Source organism: Pelmatolapia mariae, linkage group LG13 (assembly GCF_036321145.2).
Source record: "Pelmatolapia mariae isolate MD_Pm_ZW linkage group LG13, Pm_UMD_F_2, whole genome shotgun sequence".
NCBI classification, from domain to species: domain Eukaryota; kingdom Metazoa; phylum Chordata; class Actinopteri; order Cichliformes; family Cichlidae; genus Pelmatolapia; species Pelmatolapia mariae.
In genome coordinates, this window is record NC_086238.1 from 3,808,899 (window position 1) to 3,833,019 (window position 24,121).

General features: G+C 41.9%; 2 protein-coding genes across 23 annotated transcripts in view; one reads left to right on the top strand and one right to left on the bottom strand.

Annotated features, from left to right (window-relative positions):
* The window catches only part of camk2g2 (calcium/calmodulin-dependent protein kinase (CaM kinase) II gamma 2), an 82,869-nt gene extending 70,113 nt beyond the window's left edge, over nt 1-12,756 (top strand). For 5 of the 18 annotated variants that reach the window (XM_063492046.1, XM_063492040.1, XM_063492048.1 and 2 more), the window contains 5 exons: nt 1,143-1,188; nt 5,325-5,400; nt 6,799-6,893; nt 7,340-7,591; nt 8,707-12,756. In XM_063492046.1, the coding sequence (XP_063348116.1) occupies nt 1,143-1,188; nt 5,325-5,400; nt 6,799-6,893; nt 7,340-7,572 (450 nt within the window). In that variant the 3' untranslated portion in view covers nt 7,573-7,591; nt 8,707-12,756. Of the gene's footprint in view, nt 1-210; nt 256-1,142; nt 1,198-5,324; nt 5,401-6,798; nt 6,894-7,339; nt 7,592-8,706 lie in introns of all 18 variants that reach the window. The other 13 variants (XM_063492039.1, XM_063492045.1, XM_063492047.1 and 10 more) reach the window with 3 other exon arrangements.
* A 2,420-nt stretch (nt 12,757-15,176) lies between these two features.
* Nucleotides 15,177-24,121, bottom strand: part of LOC134640327 (girdin-like) — a 66,155-nt gene continuing 57,210 nt past the window's right edge. For 2 of the 5 annotated variants that reach the window (XM_063492033.1, XM_063492031.1), the window contains 5 exons: nt 24,000-24,077; nt 21,775-22,011; nt 21,600-21,653; nt 19,338-19,618; nt 16,829-19,152 (listed from right to left, as the gene is read on the bottom strand). In XM_063492033.1, the coding sequence (XP_063348103.1) occupies nt 18,265-19,152; nt 19,338-19,618; nt 21,600-21,653; nt 21,775-22,011; nt 24,000-24,077 (1,538 nt within the window). In that variant the 3' untranslated portion in view covers nt 16,829-18,264. Of the gene's footprint in view, nt 16,177-16,827; nt 19,153-19,337; nt 19,619-19,969; nt 20,060-21,599; nt 21,654-21,774; nt 22,012-23,999; nt 24,078-24,121 lie in introns of those variants that run through there. The other 3 variants (XR_010095451.1, XM_063492035.2, XM_063492034.1) reach the window with 3 other exon arrangements.

Consider the following 24,121-nt stretch of genomic DNA (forward strand, 5'->3'; position numbering starts at 1 on the left):
AATGGGGAAACAGACTGATACTGAGCGCCTTGACATCGACAATCATGGATTTTTATCACCATAAATGTTCCACAGCCTCTGTACTGTGCTTTGTTTTGGTGTGCCCTCATGCGTCTGTCGTCATGATATTCCCTGGCATCTTTTGCTGATGCCCACCCCCTCCCTATCATACACTCCCTGCATGGTAAAGTGTCTCCTACCTCCCCCCAGGAAGCCCAGACAACTGTTGTACACAACCCAGCTGACGGCACCAAGGTAAGCTGCTTCTACTCCAGCCTCAAGCCACCAGCCACTACTACTAACACTCGTGGAGGATTTTCTCTAATATTTCTGCATACACCACCATTAAAATGATTATACACTTCATGTTTAAGGTGATATTCTGCTTATGTAAGAACACAGGAATACAACCTTTGATATTTACATATGTTTTTTTTTTATTATTTTCAATCTGCTTCCCTTTGAGATGGTTTAGTTGATCCTCAGGTTTTTTTCCCCTTAGAGCACCTGATATTGACAGACTACAAACTTTTCATTGCCTTTTCCAAACTTGCAAATACTCATGCTACCCTACTACTACTCTTTATGTGAAAGAGAAAATCCTACACGCACTGTATTTAAAAGCAGCACAAACAGACTCTTTCTAAAACAGGAACCAAGTGCCGCACAGCTTTCACTGTTGTGTTGGTGCACACACGTTTGTTAAATACCAGTGTCACTACATATTCAAATGCTGATGGTGTTGCACTATTTCCTGTACACTGAAACTTTTCTCACGTTGCCACATGGGCATGTTTCCTCTCGAGAAGCGGTTCTGCACTAATCTTCTCTTACACACTCCTTCCTGTTAAAAATTCATTTTAAACTGCTCCCACACGTTGCCGTTTGTAATGTGTGGCTCTTTGCGCTTCTCTTCGCTGCTGTTCTGGCTGGTTTGTGCTCCTGGGAGGGAGTCATGTACCCATCCATCTGTCCATCAGGTTGTCTCTGTGTTTTTATAGGTGTCCAAAGCATCCCAAACCTGTCTCAGCTACAAATTAAAAGATGATTGTCCACCTCTCCCTTATCCAACTTTTTCCTCTTCCACCCACTCCTCTCTCTATCCACCTCTCTTTATGTCTCACCCCTTTTGTGTTTGACAGGGCTCCACTGAGAGCTGTAATAACATAGAAGAGGAGGAGATGAAAGGTAGGAAAGGTACTTGTCCAACTTTCACCTACTCTGCATGCCTCTTCTGGTTCACTTTGCATCCAATCCAGATCAGATAGATTTAAAAAAAATGACAAAATATTTATTTCCTCGCTTTATGTTAAGGTGATGCATGTCTGCTAGGTAGAGCTTTCAGGAATCTGTCAACTCTTTTTTTTCCACTACAAAGAGCTTCCGTCAGAGCACTTCAGGCTGGGATAGTCAGTACGTTTTGGAGTTGGAGGAGCATTGCAGGAAAGAAACGCTACGTCTGAACGCTGTGCTGTGCATGTTGACTGACTTAAACAGTACTGCTATGCCAGATAATATGCTTTTTCTGTTGTCTCGACTAATTCCTGTAGGAGGGCCTCAATGGTGCACTCACGTTAGGGAAAATGACCAAAAATATTGCAAGCATGTGAACTTGTGATCTTGTTGGCGTCGAAATAGATGCTATAAGACGGGGACCAGGTGTGTGACTAGTCAGTTGCAGTAAGTTGCAGTCGTCAAAGAAACTTTGGTGTATCAGAACGGCAATGTAATGACAGAGGAGTCAGTCCTGATTGAATAATGTCGGCAATTAAATGCAGTCTGCTTGTGATGATATGGGAGTTAACGGTGACAAGTCGGCACAAATCTGTTGCTTCATACACACAGAAATTCACATTAACTACTTATACTCAGAAGATTTCTCCATAAAGAGAGATGTATTGCTCCAGGACAGATATTTAACTGCAACCTTGCTTTTATAAAGCATTATAACCAGAATACAACCATTTGGCAACCAGTTGATTTGGGTCCTTGCTGTAAAAAGACATGCCGCAGACGAGTTGCGGTCATTGATGCTGACTGACTCAGATTGATGACAATGTTTGTTTGTGAATCAGATGGAAATTATATACACATTTACTAATCTGTCCTGAGAAGGATTGCAGTCGGTCTGAGTCAGAAGCATCCCACCAGGTGACCTGTGCAATCATACGGGTAATCAGTTGCCAAATAAAATTCAGTGCAATGAACCACTGTTTTTTTTTAATTCTTAGTTGCAAGGTTCATATTTCTACTTAAGTGACTGAGCTATAAGAAAGTTAAATATCAAAGCAGGATGAAGGTTTGCAGTCCTACCATTTTTTTGGGATAGATTGTTCTACAAACAACAAATGAAACGAACGTTAATAAAAAACTTAAAAGTTATTTTTTGTCTTTTCTGGAGGATTATCTGCAAATGTTTTGAAAGATGCTGTAATCACTTTAAAGTTCTGCCCTTTGTGACTTTTAATCACAGTTGTATTAGAAAGTGAAAGCCATGGCTTTGGTGAGCAGTACCTCATGGATCAGCGGCAGGGATTAGAAAGAATGACTGAGAGTAAACACTGCTGTGTGTAGAGAACAGGAGTATTCTGCTCTTACAGTAATTACATCATCATCTGAATAAGTCCAAACAAAGGATCCCTTGGTAATGACACCTCCAAAGCTTACTGTTGTATGTTCCAGTATCTTTGCCTCATTTTGATTGTTGGTTTGCGTGAGTGTGTGCATGCTGCCATCAAACACCACTTAAGCCTTTAATTAAGCCATCTTCAGCCTCAGGGATGACCTTTTAAGGTTTCTCAGTTGAATGAAGTAGCACAGAGCTACCTGCAGCTTTCCAGAAAGGACTTAATCCTGTTACTTAAGGCGATGTTCATGGATTTACTACCACTTGATCTTAAAAAGCATCATTACTAACATGCAATCAAGACACCTTTGTTTATCGTGTCTCTATTGTCTTTCTCTGAGTTTGAATGCTTTTATAATTTGTTGGATGAAAGAATCTGCTTGATTAGTGTTAGTTCTTTTGTCTACTCTGGATGTTAAATCTTCAGGTTGTGCGCAGTGGTTTGCACCATCCCTTCACAGCAAGAACATTCTGGGGTTGAATCTCCGGGCTCTTGCTGTGTTTCCATCTGGTAATCTGGACAAAGACATGCATATTAAATTGGCTGGAGTTGTGAATAGTATAGATAGAAATGCGTAAATACGTAGAATAAAGTGATGTGTGACTATGGTAAAATTGACTTGTGGTTTTAAGTGCTTCAAGTGAACAGTAAGAAAAGCTTGTGTCTAACACAAAACACAAGAAGAAAACAGGAAAGGCCTTAAAGATAAAGAACAAATAAAATATATCGAGCAGATTGTGTTCAGATTTCCAATCCTCTGCAACACGGTGAACTAAAACTCTTCACTTTAAACTTAGTTGTGCTGCAGTCTCCTAAAACCAACTGTAGTTAAACCTTTGCTGCAGAATCTTATGCCATTTTGTCCTGGACTTGTATTTGCTGCACATTTGAGGCCAGTAATAAATTCAGTTGTTGAAGGTTGTGTTGTGTGTGATCTTTCTCATTTCAAACTTAATCTCTGAAATTAGACATCAGGCTGCTGTGTCTTGATGCTGAAAGCGCGCTCACTTCGGAGCACAAGTGTAGCGCGTGTGTCATGTCCAGCTTGTGTTTCTTTGTAGTTTCTGGTTTGTGCAGCTGGTTTCTATGTTGCAGATCAGCTCTTTGTGCGCAGCAATAGCTTGTAGTGCCAAAACATTTTAGCCAGCTAAAAAAGAAGTCATTTTGCAGTATAGCATTCAATAAACTTGATGATTTGCTGCTTTCCTTTGGTTTACGTGAGGCTTAAAATTGCATACCTTTCAAAGATGTGATTGACACTGGCAGCCAGTGAGTTTAAGGTGGATTAATGGATGGACAAATGATGAGTTCCTCTCAGATTTTAGGAATATCCTGTGGCCTGCCAATCAGCATGTTTCTGTATGTTTGTTTGTATGTGTGTCCTGTGATGAGTGCAGCGGCCACCAGTGAATCTACCAGTACAGACAGTGCAGGGTTAACACAGTCCAGCACTATTGAGGAGCAGGCGCAGACCCCGTCTCCTCAGTGCCCACCACTCACCTGTAAGTCAGCTGCAGTTCACCTGATTCGCCTCTCAGCTCTGACCTTTCTGTCCTGGCCTTTTCCTGTCGCACCAGACAACAATATTTCAAGACCAAAATAAAACAAGCAACACAAGACATTATGGTGGTAAAACAGCGACACATGAATAGGAATATTAGCTCTTCGAGCCATCACTGGCGCTTGTACCATTTCCAGCCCTACTGTGCTGCCATCTACTGGCGCTCTAATATAACTACAGTTTACTGCTTCCCTTCTGTACTATATCTGTATCCAGCTTCTTCAACCCACTATTTCATATATTCCAAAGTCATGTATATAACCTTATTTTACCGGGATGACTGTATCTACCTGCAGCTGGTCCCCTGCAGGAGGCTGTTAGCAGCCCCAGTGTTCCTGTAGCTCAGCCCAGCCCAGCTCAGAGCTCGTGTCCTGCACCAGAGTTCACTCTTTCACCCCCCACAGGCAGCAGCAACGTGCAGCAGAGTAAGTGACAGGCAGGTTTTGGTGTGTTTGTGCAAAGGCTCTGAAAGCCTTTTGTTCAAACTGTGCGTCATTTGTTGACAGAAGACTTTATGGACATGCAGGTCTGTGTTTTGCTGGACTTTCTGGCTTAGCTGCTGCATGTTAGCTGATGTCAATTACAACATGAGAATCCATAAAGTCTGGTGTGTGAAAATCTCTGCTGGTTACGCTGTGAGTGCGTACATGGAGTTAGTGGCTTTTTGATCATCTCTTCTACAGATTCACTTAATAACTGGTGTTTTTGACGATGATTAACCTTCTCCTGCAGTATTTTTGGTGCTCTCAAATTCAAAAACTGTAGTAAATGGTCGGTTTTGTTTGTGAAATATTTTTGGAATTTCTTCAGTCAAGAGAAGTTAGCTTAGGTGTTTGTTTTAGAGATTTCAGGGTTCAGCGGCCTGTTGAACATTGCATATAGCTTCAAATACTCTTGATTCTGTGTTCAGTATTGAAGTGTGTGATGTGTTTGGGTGACCTTAAATGTCACTGTCATTTATACCAGAGGCAGTGTTCCCGTGTGTAGAGCTTATTTCAAATGTCAGGCAGTAAGTTAAGGGAAAGCATGCGGTGTGGGATGTGCATGTTCAGCCTCCAAATGATCCCTGACAATCTGTGACCTCTTTTGTGTGCCCGCCCTCCTCTTCCTCCTCCTCCTCCTCTCTCTGCTTGCAGCTCGTAAACAGGAGATAATAAAGATGACTGAACAGCTGATTGAAGCCATCAACAATGGAGATTTTGAGGCTTACACGTAAGTTTATATATATATATATAAAAATCAATAGAATTTTGTGTGTCATCAGTGTTCAAGTGCTCTTACAGCTCTGTGCTAAAGTTTTGAGCTAGTACCACTAATTGAGCAATAGTTCTCCAGGCTGTCTTGAGGTCTTTCAAAGCTTAGATGCTTTTTTTCAGTCCAGTATGTGACCATTTTGAAAGGAATGTTTTGGGGGGTGGGGGGTTTTCCTTGCTGTATTAAGCCACTTAACACTCACTTGTGAATCATTCACATATAGTGTCTACACAGACAACTTAGCAGAGAACCAACTGAAAATTTTATCTTTAGGCACTTTGTTTCTGGCAGCCTGTGACAAAAATACAGTTTGTTCCCATTTGTTATGTTGAATTTAAGGAAAAAGCCATCAATAACATAGTTACACAAGAATTAAAAAAAGAGCTATTAGCACAAAGAGCTATTAGCTGCAAATGTGTTGCATCTCAGAAGGGTGTGCAGTGTGTCCATAAAAGATTGATAAGTGTTGGACAAAAACAAGAAGTGGCAAACTTAAAAATGTATCTACAAGAGATGAACAGTATTTGAAAGACCTGACACAGAACCTGAGAGATGCCTCATCTCTAATGGTTTAAATGAAAGGATGGCTGTAAGAAGCCATTCTTACCTCAGAGAAATTGGAAGAAAAGGCTGCTGAATGCCAAATTTCACAAGAACTGGGCTAAAAGTCAGTGCCAACAGCTTTTATGGCATTGTGAATCCAAATTTGACATTTTTGGTTCAACTTGTCGTCAAAATGAATGGAGGAGGTTAGGAAAGAGGTTCAATAGTGAGGCCATCAGAGTCTGATTTAACATGTATTACCATCTGGAAAGTATCTGATTGGCAACAGCTTCATTTGCACTATCAGTGCAGTAAAAGCATACCTGAATAGAAAACACACTATGGAGCACTATCAGCCATGGATTGGCCTCCCCAGAGCCTGGACCTCAACATCACTGAAGCAGTCTGGGATCACCTTGACAGAGAAAGGTACAAAAGGCAGCCAACATCCAAAGAAGAGGCCTAAATTTCCTTCAAGATGCCTTGGAGAACTATTCCAGGAGAAATTGCAAGAAAGCTTGCATAAATGTTCAGGCTATGTTAAAGAGTAAAGGTGGTCATACCAAATATTGACTTTCAGTTGTTCAAGCTTATACAAATTCTGTTTCTGCCTTATACGCTGCATTTATGTACATGTTTAAACATGTAAATGATTGAGGCCATTTTCCTAGCAAGAAATTCGAGGCGGCTCAGGACTTTTTTCACAGTGCTGTAGATTACTGTGAATTTCTCCTTTTATTTTTTGGTCTGATTTGCAGATTTTACTCTGTCATTGTTCACATGAGGATTTTCTTGATTGCTTTTTCCTCACAGGAGAATCTGTGATCCAGGACTAACTTCTTTTGAACCGGAGGCCCTTGGAAACCTGGTCGAGGGAATGGACTTTCACAAGTTCTACTTTGAGAATCGTAAGTTACTCGATTTAGTGGATTTTTCCTTCAGTTCTTGAGCCCTTTGAATCCACAGGGGCATTATAGTTGGCATTTGCTAACAAGAGTTTAGCCTACAGTGATATGTTCATTTACTGGTCAAATGTAACCAAACATGTTGGATCTCTCTACCCTCTAATTTAAGACTGCAATTAATTTTTAAAGTTGTAGAATCTGCAAGCTTTTCTTCCTTTTTTTTCTCTTTTCTTTTAATTAATAACAACATTTTTTGTCCAGTTTACAATCTAAAATCTAGCAGATCATCAGTGTTTTGAAGTGGTGAATCCAGTGAATTAAAGAAAATATTAAATTAATACAAATATATGGAAAAAAATGCAGCTGGGACATTAAAGCCATAAACACTACAATGTGCCAATTCTACCTTTACAAATTAAGTTAATGCATTTTGCATTTTTCCATCATAGTTCTGAGTAAAAACAGCAAACCGGTGCACACCACCATCCTCAACCCCCATGTCCATCTGATCGGCGAGGATGCCGCCTGCATCGCCTACATTCGTCTGACGCAGTACATCGACAGTCAGGGACGGCCGCGTTCCTGCCAGTCTGAGGAGACTCGTGTGTGGCATCGCCGTGACGCCAAATGGCTCAATGTGCACTTCCACTGCTCAGGGGCACCAGCTGCACCCCTGCAGTGAACTGAGAACTCAGGCCCAGGTAAGGTGATGCCACCACCTCAATACGACAGCCTGAAAGGTGCAATAACAGTTCAATGCCGCATAAAAGCATTAATGTGGACTGCAAAATGTCTTCGCACAGGTTATTGGGTTCTTTAATGATTTTTGGTGTGCAGCACCATTCTAAATTGCAAGAATTTTTAATACTTTGACAAAAAGATTTCAGTGCTCCATCTCCCATCTACATTATCACACACTTTAGCATTCAACATTAATTCAAACTACTTTATTTCTGTCACTAGGCAACTTCTACAACTGATACTCAATTATTTTGGTTTTTGTGTATAAAATTTCAACAGCATTGGCTAAAGCTAGATCACCTAAAACTCTAGTGGCACATTACAGAAACAGCCCTGTGTGACAGTTTAATGATAGCCATCAGAGTTTAAAGGTACTCATTGTAATCAGAGATATTGTCTTTAAGAGTTGTTGAGTAAACTGAGTGTTATTAGGCAAAGAGCTGACTCGCATACAATATGAAGCATGTTGTCCATAAATATTATAATAACAATACTTTATTGATCCCTGTGGGGAAATTCCTCTCTGCATTTAACCCATTCATTCAGTGAAGCAGTGGGCAGCCAGTGTATGGAGACCCGGGGACCAGTGTACCTTGCTCAGGGGTACCTCAGGGTAGCCGATCAGTGGATTGGAAGCCGACCACTCTACCTACTGAGTTATCCCTGTAATATGTATAAGTAATGCAATATGTATAAGTAAATGAGAGTAAAAGAAGAGTGATATTCCTTTTACTGTATTTAGACAATGGTGAAAACAAGTCAGTTTAACAGAAAAATTAAGGGGCTTTTTACACGGGATGCCCTGTGTTCCCCACTGCATTCAGTCCACCAGCTGTGGAAGCTGAGAAGGATCCATAACACAGTAAAATATTCTTAGTTTATTTATGTGGCGCTTTTCAAGATAACTATCACAGAAAATAGCTAAAAACTAATCTTTTTAAACTAGATTTTCTACCTGCTTTTTAAAAGAGTCCACAGATCTCAGGCTCAGTGGGAAAGCATAAGCTCTGTCTCCTTTAGTTCTCATCCTCAACCCTGAGACAACTTACTAACCGCAGTGCTCTCCTTTTTCCAGCTTTGCCTGAAGTCTAAAGCTATTGGGAGCATTTATTCTCCGTGGTCGGAGCGGTGGCTGGATCCTGCCCAGGAAGAGGCTGCTTGGAAAACACAAATGTGGGAAACATACCTTACAATTAAAAAAAAGAAAAAGAAAAAAAAGCCACAAACCAAAAAACAATAAAAAAAAAAAAAAAAAAAAAGCATATCTTAGAAGCTCGACTGAATGACCGACCACACCGACCAACACCAATCCAGTCCAACCCTAGCTAGATGATGTTGGGGCCCAGCTGATGTCAGCCCCTTTTTGCAGATGGTGCATGCTTCTGGTGGCAACACAGGGGTGATGCTGTCCTGATCCTTTTCTCCCATGGCCTTCATTTCCCCACTCTTTGTTCGTCTGCCGTGTGGAAAAGTATTAACATGTTCAAAATTATGTATAACAAATGAAAAATAAGTACACTTCGCACAGAGACCGGGGCAGCGAGGACGTCTGGGAAAAAGTGATTTCTGTTCAGAGCGTCTGTTTTAATCCAGTCGTTTTAGAGTTGTAAGGTATTTGTGGGTGGGGTTTATGGGAACAGGAGCAACTAATGTAAAGTTAATATTAGAATTTAACACCAGATTTAAGTGTCAGATTTGAGTATCTGCACACTGTTTTAAAGGGGTTCAGGTGTTACTGAAGGGACCTTTATTTTTATTTTGTCTTTTTGTAATATGTATACTGAAAAACATTGTTTTATCTCCTGAATGAGGGATACTGTTTTAAAGTATTTTGTGTTGGAAAAAATCATTTTTAATCAAGAGGGGTTTTATTTAACAGAATTGTGTATAAATGGATATTTATATTGGACGAAGGGAGGTGGAGGGAGGCATGATTTACTTCTGAGGTGTAGGTAGGGGAGCTGAAGACGAGTGTGATGGTGTTTTCGGCTTTTTCTTTTTTTTTGGTCCCGTGGTGTAAATACAAACATATTCACATGCAACATGCATGCACACACACACACAAAGTCCCTGTGCTCCAGCCTTTGAGGTGGAGCCTCTCCTGAGCTTTAGACACAGCATCCAGGCCAGCTCATCCTGAAGTTGCAGAAGGCCTCCATCTGTCTGCCCTGCACTGTGTGCATTCAAACACTAGGCAGCGCCATTGGTCAAAGTCTAAAGCTCCTCACGTCTCTAAACTACCTGGTCTGAAAGCATGGATGCTCTCAATCTAACTCTTTAGTTGTTTTTCTTTAGTTTAGTTTTGTGTGTGTCTGTGTGTGTGTATTTGATGTGAAGCATGATTTATCTTAACTCTCTGATGGCCTGTACTGTTTTTGCACAGACACTTAAGACTCGATGCTGTTGTGGTCGCTCTTCTGAGGGAGTGAACCTTTCTGCAACTTCAGGTTATGCTTGCCAAAATCCTTCCCTTTCACCCTACCTCTGCCACTCTACTTTCATCATTCCTTCCCTTTTCCACATTTGTCGTGACCTTCGCTAACCAGCCCTTACTACCATCTTAGTAGCACCACGACGTGTGATGATGATGTCACCCTTATGCCTGTCTCTTGTTCTGATTGTGTTCTTGAAATTATTTGTATATTGTCAGTCTTGGCTTGCTGTACTTCTGTGTGAAGTCCTGGCATTATTTTAAAAAAAAAAAGAAAAAAAAGCATGTTTAAAAAGGAATGCAGCCGAGGGAATGGACAGGAGGAAATTTTAAAAAAGGCACGATGGGAAGAGGGCTACACTGGCTAGAGGGCTCTGGGACCTTCGCTGATCAACTGCAGTCAGTGAATTTGGCCCCGTTTAGTTTTGTTTTTTTGTCAGATTCTGTTGTAAATGTTGTAGCTGTTAGTGTTTTGATCTAATCTTTGATATTTTCCATTTGTTTTATGCAGAGGTTAAAAATATTAAGGGTTTGAATTGAATGGAGATTCATCCCCTCACACACAGATCACTGCACACACCGAATGCTGAAATGTTGGGATAAAGATTTCTTCTTGTTAAATATTTTTGGAATTCACATCATGAAAGCACATGAGATCAAAGATTCTGCCTTTTAAGAGGACAAAAAAACAACATATGTGTTTCAGTGGTTAAACTTTGCAGCACTGTTTTTTCACTGTGTCGTAGAAACTTTGTGAGTGTGTGACTTTGTACCAGTGGAGGGGTGAGGCTTGCTATCTGTCCTGTCCCGTCCCGTGTGGCGCCGCTTAATAGTAACTCATGCACCACCTGTCTTGTTGCTGGTGGTCACCTAAGAGCAGAAACCACATCAATGCTTCGGACCATCACATATCTGTGCGCTAACACGGTAAACAGACTGTAAAAAAAAAAGAAAAAGTAAATAAATTGAAATCATATATGAGCCCCACCCTACTGTATCAAGCGCCTGTGCTGTGGACATATCTGACATGCCATGAAAACTGTGTCTCCTCCCACTTTTTGCACCACAATGAATCGTTGTAAAACCAGTACTGAAACTATGTGATGTTTTGTATGGTTCAGTAGTTCCATTTGTGCTCAGTTGTTTGTTGATACCACAAATTGATGAGATGCTTTTCTTTCATTGTGTGTGTCTGTGTGTGCGTGCGTGTATGTGCGTGCGCTCGTTTCCACGCTTATGAGAATGTTTAGATGGAATGGGGGAAAATGCAGTTAGGCTTTAACGATTATCTTAGAAGGAGGGGAATTTATCAGAGTTTGCCAAAGTATTTGGACAGTTGGCATCAAGCTTTTTGGTCAATTATGACAAAACCAAACTAGACTCAAATATTTTGATACGTTGTAGCAGAGAAAGCCAAGGCAAAACCAAAAATATTAAAGCTTGAATTCCATTAGGTTTTAACCATTTCAAGGCCCTTGCACTCACCTTTGGTCTGCTTTTGTTAGGCTGGAAGTGAGCCATCATTGATGTTAATGTGAGCTGCACAGGCTTAACAAATAAGTTTCCAGTTAAACCTTAACAGTGATTCGTCAAAGTTTGTGACCCCTTACAGTGAGTCTGCTCATGACTTTAGTCACGCAGGTGGTGTGCAGATCCATCTGTATCCTGATGCAGCTCCATATTTTTATTCTTGGACTTTTACTGACTATATTATTCAACTTAAAACAATTCTGTCCCATCCCCCTCTAAGGTAGCTTTTTTTCCCTGATTGGCTGCCCCTGACAAACAGAAGGTTTGAACAGGAAGTGGATGGAGCTGCTATGCTCATCCAGACTTTTGTGCCTAAAATATTAACTAGCATGAACCAGAGCTAAGAGCCTGAGATTTTGGGTTGTGCATATGCTTACCTGGTTACTTTAAACTTGGCTATGTTTAGTAAAGTCAGTCAGCTGCCTGATCACTTTAGGGCACAGATTAACTTTGGAAAAAGCACCAAATACATATAAGAGAATAATGATTCCCTATACTTCAAGTAGCTTGCCTGCATTTGAATCCTTTTGAAAGTCCTATTCTGTTCAGCAGTCAGGCTCTCCAAATACTTTGGCAAATGTGTGAAATGTGTTAAGAGTGTACCCGAGTGAACAGAGGAGCTGAAAAGATTTGTGAAATGCTTAAAACAGATGTTTAAAGAGGATAATTTAAAAACCACAATCGTTAACAGCAACACTATATATGCAGTTTTACAAATGGAAGAAATATGCATGTCTACTTTCTGGTAATTTTTCACTGTTTACTTGATAAAGAAATGGAAACCTATGTTATTTGCATCCTCAAGGTTATGAAAAGGCTGAGATGTTAAAATCAAGTGATGTTAAATCGCTTTAAAATGCTTAAAAGATTTTAGCTTTTATGTGCCCCTTGAAAGTGAATTTATTGCATTGTAACCTTACAATAAAAAAGGGGGAAACATATGTCTGAGTTTCAATTGGATGCTGGATTTTTGCATGACCATACAGTTAATAAACATACATTTAAAAAAAAAAACCAAAAAAAAAAAAACTAGTGTTGGTGTGGATGTGATTTTTTTGTATTCAAACCTTTACTGTTAATGTGAAATGAAGCCCATATATACATTCATTTTGAAATTTCTTTTTACAACAAAAACATGTTAATAAACAAATGTGGAAAAAACTACACCTGCAATGAGATTAATGTAATTAACTTGCTTTAATGTACGTGGCTAAAATGTGTTCATTATCCAACCCATTCCATCTATGCTGAGGCGAAAAAAGGTCTCTTGGTAGTTAAAGGTAACATGAAATTACACAGAATATATTGGTTTATCCATCTCTGTACTAAAACCCACTTCTAGGGTGCACCAAACTCAAATTCAGCCTACATCACCTCCCATATGCCCACAGGGGAACAAAGTCCAGTATTCATGTATCTTTTAAAGTTTGTCAAGTTAAATGGGCCCTTGCAAGCATGCTGCAGAAAATTTTAACTACTCTTTGCAGCAGAAAATATGCGACTCGCCTTTAAGCACCATACTTCTGACTCCTGGTCATCCTTCTCTCATGAGTGAGCCTAGATGAGGTTCGATTCCATCGCTGACTTGATGGTTTGAAGTTGGCTGAATGTGAAGACGTTAATATCTCTCCTCTATACAAAGGCAGACCTTCCTTTCTTGTCATTTTATCCATTAATGGGTATTTTATAACAAAGTATGTTACATTATTGCCTTCATGCCTACATCATGATGGTAAAATTTATTGCAGCACTTCAGTACTAGACTGCATTAACTTTTAACTATGCGTATCTATTAAAGTTACAAATTAATGTTACACTACACCAGCTAGGAGGCCAACTCTGACTATTTTTATACATATTTGGGGTATTTAAATCTGACTGTGTGAAGTTACTCGCACACTAATTCTGCTAAAATGTAGTAACGCAGAAATCAAGAGTAATTCAGCAGTAAGATAACCAACCAAGTACTGCAAGAACTACATTTGAGTTGCTGTGTTTTTCACCTTTGAAAAAGGAAAGGACCACAAACAGTAGATCAAATTGAACTCCAACACGGTTAGCACTGCAGCGCTGTTGTATTAGACTACACTCTCATAACTAGGGATGGGTATCGTTTAGGTTTTATCCGATACCGGTGCCAAATCGGTACTTTTGAAACTGTGCCCGAACCGGTGCTTAAAGAATGGAGAACACAAACTTCGTCCAAAAACCTCTCATGTTTTTATTTTTAGCAGTCTCTTTTTTTTCTGCAAAATGATTAGAACTGCAACAACATAAACATCATCTGTGCAAAGATTTATGTTTTTAAAGTGAAACAGTGAAAAATTACAGCGCTGTCAATACATGAATATCCAGATGTTGTACAAAAATGTCCAATTCTGGCACACAACTGGACACCATGCCAGTTGATTTGTTTAGGGATTTAAGAGCAGACAATTAATTTTATTAACATGCCTAAAAATGCTTTTTTTAAAAATACGTTTTTGAAGAATTAACCACACATTTACATGGTAATGGGCCTTTTCTGCCATGGAGCGCTTAATTGGCCTCTGGCCCTTTAAACTCTGAGGGGCTGTAACTTTGGTTTCTTTTGGTCAATTTGTGTGATTGACACCTCTTTTTAATTGTTTGAGCCAATAGAGTCACAGTAAGATGCCACGTTCACGTTAATTCAACCAGTCGGACGTCCCAAGGCCAAATTTACTGCATGTGACGTCTGTCCAGTCACGTGTCTATAGGTGGGTCTAAAATGGAGGTTGTTGACGGAAAACGGCTCTGATGCAGCTAGGTAGGCGTGGTAACTGCTGATAATCACGTGGCTACCGGCTACCGGCGAAAATAACGGAGGAAATCTGGACGGTAAGCCAATTTCTGTCTTAGCGCATTTGCGCCGCTGTGTGTTTTTGTGGTCTTCTTTTGCGACTCATTCAGTGAATTTTGGTCTGATCATGGTGAAACTTGGTGTTTGGAATTGGTGATAGCTCTGGAAGATAACTAGCTTTTCTTTAGCCGTGTACATGACGTCTGGAAAATTTCTGGTTGGCCTTGTTTGTTTAGCGGACTTGTGCGCATTTACATAACTGCTCGTTTAATCATGGCTTGTTTTCGTTGAGTTTGGTGGTTGTAGAAATGGTTTATGTGACATTTTAGCTGAGATTCAGAGGTTTCTGTGGATACCACACATGTCTGGACTTATATTTCTCACCCCGTGTTATAACCGATTAAACGTGATCTCCTCCTTTTTGCTTGCGGTACCAGGGGCATGGGGCTTAAAGCACTTGTTGCAGGCTGCTGAGTTTGCATCTTTTGCTGTGAAGTACAGCCAGACTTTTGACCGCTTCGCCTTGGGCATTTTTAATCTGTAGCTCTGCTCTAAAAGAACGTGGTAAAAAGGTAAAATGGTAAAATGATTGGCTAGAATCCAAAGTGTATGACATCTCAAGGGGAAAAAAAAAAGCACCGAAATGTGCGCTGCTTTTCGGTCTGGTTACTACCGTTTATGTCAGAACCGGTACCCATCCCTACTCATAACAGAGTACCCAATCTAAACATACATGCACACACAAACCAAGAGCGCACACAGGTAGTCTTGATGAATTTTAATTACATCAAATGAATTCATGTAAAAGTGGAAAAGGAGGAAAACACTGGGTCTCATCACTGCCAACATGTTCAACACAACAGAAGTCTGCACATGCTCCGTTTGCACTGGGCAGGTCGCAGGTCACCTATACTCCAGACAGATTTATTAAACACTTACGGAGTGTCTTTTTAGAAAGTAAAGACTATGTGCTTTTACAGTTATTCTCTGAATTAGAGCAGCAATGGAAGTGATAAATGAGATGCTTCAGTGCCATTTGGTGAAAGGAACATGAAGATGAACAACATGTAGGGTTTTTCTCAAGGTGTCTCTCTGCCTTATAGGTGACCTGAAACACTCCCATGATAAGTCTCTACTTCTCTCTCTCGCACTACTTTAACTCAATCAAGCTGTCATGGCTTCCTGTCCGAGTCCATTTGGCATCCTGGCATGTTCCCATTGAACACTGTTTTCTTTGATTGGATAAAGGAAGCGGGATGATTGATTGATTGCTCCATGCAGATTGTGATTCTTCGGACATGCTTCATGTTGTCTTTGTTTGTGCGTTCTGCCCAGTTACAAAATGTTTTATGACCATGGCACTGGGCAGAAGAAGGTCTGTCTCACTGGTTCAAGGCTGCCCTGTTGGCTGTTGTGTGAACACTGGCACTTTGATTTTAGTCCACAGAGACTAGTGCATGTCTAACTGTCCATCACACTGAAGGACACGTGGCAGTGCAATCTGCCATCGGAGTGTTAATGGAAAGAAAACAAATAAAAACTGTCACTGTAACATTTTCTAATAATTTTAAGTTGTTTCCTTGATTCAAGGAAGAAAGAAGAAAACAGAGAAGGAAGCCACTTTTCTCTAATGAAGTGTCCTGGGTTTAAAAAAAATTAAAAAGGGGGGGGAGACAGGTTTTTACAATCTTTTCTCACTGTAGATGGTCTCAGCAGATTCACTCTACTAGGCTTCAGACACACAGCTCCAAGGCCACCTTTCTCTGAGTCCCAAGCAAGCAAAGAGGAGTAGAGAAAATAGGAAGAGAAAGATGAAAAGAAAGTTGAGAAAAATAAAAGAAGGAAAGGAGATGGAAAACAGAGAAAGGAGAAAGTTAAAGATCAGAAGCTGTACCAGCAAAGACAGAGACGTAACAGGGGAACACAGAAGGATGCCTGGATCTACATGCAAGGGGGAAGGATTTGAGCGCTACACCAAAGCCATGCAGCAACAATAAGCAGCCTGCAAATACAGACTTCTTCACTCAGCAGTCGCCAACAGCATGAGATGCTTTATGAAGGAGTGGGAAACTGTGAGCTGCTGGAGCCGAATGGCTCGTCTTGTCGAGGGATTTGAGGACCAAAGGGTGGAAAAAAAAAAAAAAAAAGCAGCATCCACTCAGAGCTACACGGTAAAATGGCCCATATGCCATGCAGACTGGGTCCCATCAGGCTCCTTGAACAGGCGTTTGGCACCACAGTGACAGTGAGGGGATGGACAGGACAGTGAGGGAGAGGGCGTAACAGCTTAGAGAAGCAGGGGAAAGCAAGCGCACAGCAGGATGGACGACATCTGTTACACCATGTTTTAGGTTCCCATGGAGACAAGACTGACCCCACCCCCCTCCCCCCTTTCCTCCCGCTCGCTCACTCACCACGCGCTCACAGCATGGTAGCAGACAGACGAGGGTGGGGGGGACAGGGTTTAGCAGCTTTGCTGCGGCTCCCCGCTCCTGCTTTTAGACTTTCTGCCCTCCACATCTGTAGGACAAAGGCAACGCTTATGTTACATCTGCAGAGTGATGACAGACCATTTTCATTTACTTCATACCTGCGGATACTTTGAATCAAGATAAATACAATATAGCAACTTAAAAACAGCAACTAAAGAGTACGAAAGCAGAAATAAATAAGGACGTAGATACAGGCAGTTCAACTAGTATTGCCACAATATGTAGTGCTCGTCTTTGATTATAACTTAATGATAGCAGTCTATACAAGATAGGTCAGTCTTAAATATCACCTCAAGTTATCCAACTTGTGGCGTGTCAGAAAATACCAAAAGGAATGATGTTTGCTTCATTCACAAAACAACCTCAAACAAATCAACTTACAGTATCGACTCCACGTTCTAAAAAAATTATTAAAATACCCCCAAACAATCATAAACTGCAAAAAACCAAATCAATATTTTCGTGCTGTATTCTGTGTCCTCACCGTCAACTTTCACGTTTCAAACTAAAAATGCCACTCTGATTGTTTTGGGAATGAAGCGTCATCATTTTGTCACCAGCGGAGGTGGTCAGTTTAGATCCACCAGATCATATTAATCCATTTGCAGAGGGGAGCAAACACTCCAATGAATGTGTACACAGCAAAGAAAAACAGAAAAGATATCAAATGTAAAAAACAAAAAACAAACACACCATCATAAGAAACAAACGTATGAAAACCATTTTGATCACAGCAATCCAAATGAAAGTTTCAGGTCAAACAGACAAAACAAAGCCATGCAATTTAGGAGGTGAAAAGTGGGACTTGCCAAGAATCACCATAATAAACAGAAAATGCAAAGTGAACCTATTATCTGACTTTACTATGAAGAAATTGCCCCAGAATGCTTTGCTCATTATCGAAAACAGCTTTTCCTGCTGTTTTTATGATTCCTGGTGTGACTTGAACCGACTTGCTCGGTGTGTTCTGACCTCGAATGAAAGCTTTAGATAATTCTATGTTTCTTCTCATTCCCAAGTTAAGATGTATCACCTCACTCCAGCAGATAATAGTATAATGTTAGCCATGTAAAACTTATCTGATGAGGTAAAAATAATGTGTGAAAGGGTATTGGACGGAAGAACAGTCAAAGTCCCGCATCATAGAAAAGAAAATGGGGGTTAAAAAAATATTAAAAATTAAAGTCACCAATCAGCACCATAGCAAACAGGGAAAAATGACCCACAAACACCACACAGAGACAGATAGTGCTCTGATGAATACATGCAGAGGAAATGGCTTTGCTCTTTATCCATCCTTTTGTTCCTCCCTCTTCAATTCAAGTATTAAAATCAGCAAACCAGAAACCTCCCCGTCATTTAGATACAGCCGTACTCATACCACAGAGACTCCCTCTCCTCTGGGCTCAGTGACTGATCCGGATTATTTAGACAACTCTGATCAACACCCTCGCTGGATCTCATCTGGCCGTTTGATTGGCTGTGGGGGGTCTGGTTTTGGGTGCGAATGTCGTGCGGCACAGGAGGAGGGTGGGTCTTATTTGTAACAGGAGGCCCGCTGATGTTGCTGACTAAGGTGGGGTTAAGAGAAAGGAAGGGGAGGTTTTTGTCTGCTGACTCACTAAAGATGGAGTCCATGAACACAGATTCTACAGTGAAGGAAGGGCCGAGGAAAGACTCAAGGGTGGAGAGGTCAGGGTCCTCCGAGCTATGGCAAGGTAAGCTGACTGACTTGGGCATGGGAGTGATGGTGGTGAGGGGTCCCTTAAGGTTGGTGCTGTTGGGGTGGTACTCACTGGGTGTGGGCTGCGAGCGTAGCCCAGCCCTGGTGGAAGCAGCAGCAGGAGCGTCAACCGAAACGGGCTGCCGGTTGTCCTTGGACAGCAGGTCGTGGATGCTGGTACGCCGTGTGGTACCTTCAGCGGTGGAGATGACACTGCTGGCCCGGGGCAGGGTGGAGGAGGCTGAATCGAGCCGTTCGGAGACAGAGGTCGCTTTGCCCTGTGAAGACAGGCTGGCGCGGATCGGGGCGGAGCCTTTCACGCGTGTGCTCTCGGCCTTCCGCAGGGAAGGGCGTCCTGGTTGTCCGGAAGACCTCGGAGGCCGGTCAGCGCTGACTGGTGCTGCCTTCCCGCTGGACGAGCGCAGTATGCCCCGGCCCTTTGTGACAGTGCGTTCTTTCTGGCCGTGCTCAGAGGAGGTGGAGAGGCGAGGAGAGTCTACAGTGAGGTTCTCCTGACTGCCAGACTACAAAAGACAGCAAACAGCATTAAGGACAGAAGAAATAACAATGGAAACAATTCAAGTCCAACTACAAACGTTATCTGAAATGACTAATAAAGAAAAACATGTTCAATTTTAGTCCACTTCATATGTAGGTTGTAATCCAATAAATCTAAGAACAGCACTTATAGCAGAATTTCAGGCCTCACCTCTGCAGGATCAATACCCTCATCCAGGAACTGCTGCAGGGAAAGCACCTTGCTCCCTGGGGATCCCGTCTTCCTGATCTGGGTCTGGACCGCGCTGCCCGCGGTGGCAGATGGGTCAAAAGATCTGCGCAGCTGCAGGGGGCTCTGGTGGGAGGAGCGTGAGGAGGTGGGTTGCTGGACGGGGCTGCTGCCGCTGCTGGACCACACCTCCTGGTCCAGACTCAGGCTGAACTCGCCGCTGCTCTCGCTGTGAGGCCTGCTCAGACTGCCGTTCAGTGTGCCTGCAGGACGAGGGGAGGCATGGATTACAAGACTTCTGATTGCATTAGTAGTGATCAGACTACCCCACACTTTCAGAACACGCCATGCCATTTAAAAAGCATTATATTGAAAAAAACAATCTCATAATTTTACTCAGATCTAATTTTATTACCATCATGAGTTATAGCTTTCTACCCAATTAAGAAGAGAGAACAGCTTAAAGTTGAACCAAACCAACTTGATCACATTTTTACGCGAGAAAAAAAGTAATTTTTTGAGAAATTCTGAGAGAAACAAGATGAAAGGGAGCAAAAGAAAAGACAAGAGTAATAAGTGGATAGGAGCAGAGGAAGAGGAAAGGAGGAGCATACCTTTGCCCTCCAGAGGAGAAGTAAGGTGGGAGTTATTGTTACTATTACTACTGGTGGTCCTGTTGCTATGAAGACTGGAGGGTCTGGAGGCTGGGTAAGGGACGAGAGGTAAGACACATGCACACATACATTCACAGTTAGGATTTATATCTGTACACGTTTACATGTATCCACACCAACATGCACCAACATGAGGAGTAACACATATACGGACGCCAACACCCTGACAGAACGTCTCCTGCTGGGGGAGCAGATGGCACATGCCAGGCAGAGGGACAGGAAAGGTGGCTCAATGCCAGGCTGCAGCCCCAATATGTCCATTCAATAAACAAAGGAACTACTGACAGAGAGGGCATGGACACCCAAATATAAGGACCAATTTCCCACCAATAAAGGGGAAGTGACAGACGATACAAGTGTGAGTCTGTTAGTAATTAAAGAGGAAATGACAGGCCATGCTGGGAACTGAGAAGGAAGAGAGTAAAGGAAAGGTGTGAAGACAACATGAACTTGCTCTTTCCAGTGCTGACAGGGACAGCCCCAACTGAAAACCAGTGACCGTGAAATCATCTCAAACCGGTTTTCACGACATGCATGACACCAAATTAGAATTTCAAATCAACCCCAACGTTACAGATCAGTATCAGAGTCAGAAACCAGCGGATTGCTTGCGGCCCCACAGTGATCCTCAGTCCCGAGTAACTGTCACTTACTACAGATGTTACAGGACACTCTGCACATAGCGCTCAGACCAACAGCACAACGACGCAAATGGCTGGGGGACATATACCCCTGTGGCCCTGATAACAAACAAAAAAAACATACAATGCAACACACCTAAAGGGTAACATGACAACTCAATACTGCTCAAAAATAATAAAGTTTAATGAAACGCAGATGGAAACAAAAAAAATAATTTACAGTGTCTGGGGGAGGGAAAAAAAAAAAAAAAAATCAATACACGTCTCAAACTACCATTAGTGTCTACAACATCCGATGACCTAATGGCTCATACATTCTCAGCAACATCCGGTGTGTGAGTGAGACTGGGCGTCCTTCTCCAACCATTAAAGTGATGAAGTGGGAAATGGGTCTCAAAACAATATATATATATATGTATTTAATTTTATGAATGCATTCTGGGAACAATATCCTGTGGAACCAGTTTATTGACCATCAAAAGTGCAGATGTTTGCAGCACTTAAACACAACAAGAGAAATCTGTCTGTAGGCCTAGCTTAAGGAATGTGTGCCAGTAGTTTGGTGGCTGTTTAGCAACTGGGTCATCTACATTAAAGCGACACAGACCTGATCAAGTGTTGCCTGGATCCAGATTAACTGCCCTGGATAACACCCTAGCGCATGTATTAAAGTCAATCCTGCTTTCAGCAAAGGCTGATCTGTCTCCCTCTCCCAGTCTCTTTTGCTCCCATCTAACTCTAAATCAAGCTTAATCAAAGTGCAGGAAGGCAGCCCAAAGATTATCAGTGGGACTCCTGAGGACATGACCTGTTTTTTCCCCCTCATTTCTTGTTTAAGGGGCCTTTAGATTCCAGCCTGGTGCTGAGAGACTGCAGGCGCTTTTCTTTGACAGAGTTATGTGCTGATGTCGTGTGAAGCTTTACTCTACCTTGACTCTTGGGATCATCCAATGAGCCGGCGACATCCTCACAGGAGGCATTGTCTGTTGAGATAAAGAGGGCAGTCATGCTACGGCTTCTTTTCACTCTGTTCTGAACAGATTTCGTCAACTAAATTAAATGAGGAAATTAACACAATGTATTTCCATAAACAGGAATCCTGACCTTTGACCTGAAGCCTGTGCTTGGTTCTACTGTGACTTGAACTAGGCAGGGTGAGGGTGGCACAATCAATGGCATTGGTGGAAAAGGCGAGTTCCTTCATGCGCTGCCCGCTGCGCCTGCTGCTGCCCGTCATGTTGGCATCTCTGGCTTCAGCCCCGTCTAGATTCTCAATGCTGCCCGCCCACTGAGCCTCAGGACCGCCTGCCATTGCCATGGTCTGAAGCAGGTCATTCATAGCTAGGATGGATGGGTTGGCATGAAGGAAAAAAAAATTGAGATTAGGCATTTTAATACATTTAATCTTACCTCAAGTAATGGCTCAGGATTTATAGCCATTTTATCTTAGAGAAGTCTCAATTTTTTCCATCTAGACTTTAAAGGCAAACTAAAATCAGAGAAACTGGTCGCTAAAATATCCTTACGAGGGAAGAACAACCTTGCAAAGATTTTTTACAACTTTTTTTTGTACACAGGACACTCATCTAGTACCCTCTTGGAGACAAAGGCTAAATTACCATTGGGAATGTGCCTAGAGACATTACAGGAAACAGACGTGGCCTCAAAGAATCCTTCAATAATCTCTAAAAGGATTCTGTAAAAGCAAAGGTGGTGGTTATCCCACTGCTGCCCCAACAGAGCCAATCAACTGACAAAATGGAAAATACATTAGCCAATCATGTTTAAGTTTCATATAAGAAAAGCACATCTCATATTCATTATGATCATAGATGCGCTGTAATACTGTATCATGAATTGGCTGTGCTGAAATGAGAAGAGCACAGATCATGTGAGAAGTTGTGTCAGCACTGAGCCATTAGCAAAGCTGTAACGTTGTGAAACTGCACAGACAGAACTATAACTTCTCTCGGCTTTCATTTAGATGATAGCAATAAAGAACTGTACAGAGGCTTTTCAAAATGGCTACCCAGTGCTGAGACTTGCCTCTCGAAGGACTCTGACAGGGCAGGGCAGGAAAATGCTCTTTAAGGCCAGATCTAGACTATAATTATCACTGGATATAAGTCAATATTCAATAATAAATTCATGCTATAGAATAACAGTTCCAAGCCTTTTAAAACTCAATGCACTTGCAGGCATACAGCATTATAATAATTTTTTTAAAAGCCAACAACATATCAACCAAAGTGCACGGTCGGTCACAGCCAGACACTTTTTGACATCCCTGACCGTCTCTATGCACTTTGATTACTGTGCCGACAGCAAAGAAGAAGCATGGAAACATGCAAAGCTGCTCTGAGCAACACACAAAATAAATAAATAAATCAGAGCGAGGCAAGCCCATGTCAGCAGAATAAGATCTGAAATGCAGCACGCTGACAGAGAAGAGAGAGAGACAGACAGACGCAGAGAGAGAGAGACAGAATAAAGGCTCCATTTCAAGTCCTCCATGGTGAGTGCGAGCGATGATCAAGCACTTAGTGATTTTCTTTGTCATGCTGTAATCAAAGATGGGAGCACACATTTCACAGGCGCATGAAAGGCAAACCCACAGTCTTTCCCGCTGTCTCACCTGAACACACCCCCTCTCTCTCTCACACACACACACACACACACACACTTGGCCTTTCATTCAGCATACACAAACAAAATAAAACCACAAAGCACACAAGAAAGCTGCCCATTGCACATTACTGTAAGTGACCAAATGACATGGTTTTGGTCCAGAGGTGACAATCAAACAAAAGAAAATAGAAAAAAAATGTTCCTATAGTTTAGCCCTAAAAAAACCACTAAAGTTAGTGTTAAGGTTGTGTTAACCATTCATCTGCAAATAGTGAGAGTAAAGTGACACTACACTGCTGAAAGCCAGTAAAGACTTGGAAGATACTCTACAGGAGAAAGTGGCGGCGGCAGATGTGGCGGCAGAAGTGATGGGATGTGTGGGGATTACTAGGAAAAAATTTTAAGGACAAGTCACTGATGTCACCAGGTATAGCACAGCGGCAGGGGGATGGGTATGGTGACTAAACTATAAAGAATTTAAAAATTGATCCTCTGGTATGTCCTTTGCAGACATCTCTAAAACATGGATGATAAAACTCTGGAGTTTTAAACAAAAATTCTGCAGATGTGACTGAAACCTGAAGTGCCTCAATGCCACCACCCTGACATCAGTGACTGCTCCTTCTTCGTTTCTCCTAGCGCGACAAGAGGAGGGAGAGGAGGCAGATGAAGGCTAGCGTGGCAGCTAACAGAGATCTTACACATGGAGCGCCGGTAGATGGCCTTGGCCTTGTCTTTGTCCTTGGATCTGTTCCTCATGAAAGGCAACCTTTTTATAGCTGTCCGATCACAGCCAGAGACAGACAGGTAGGTAGACAGGTAG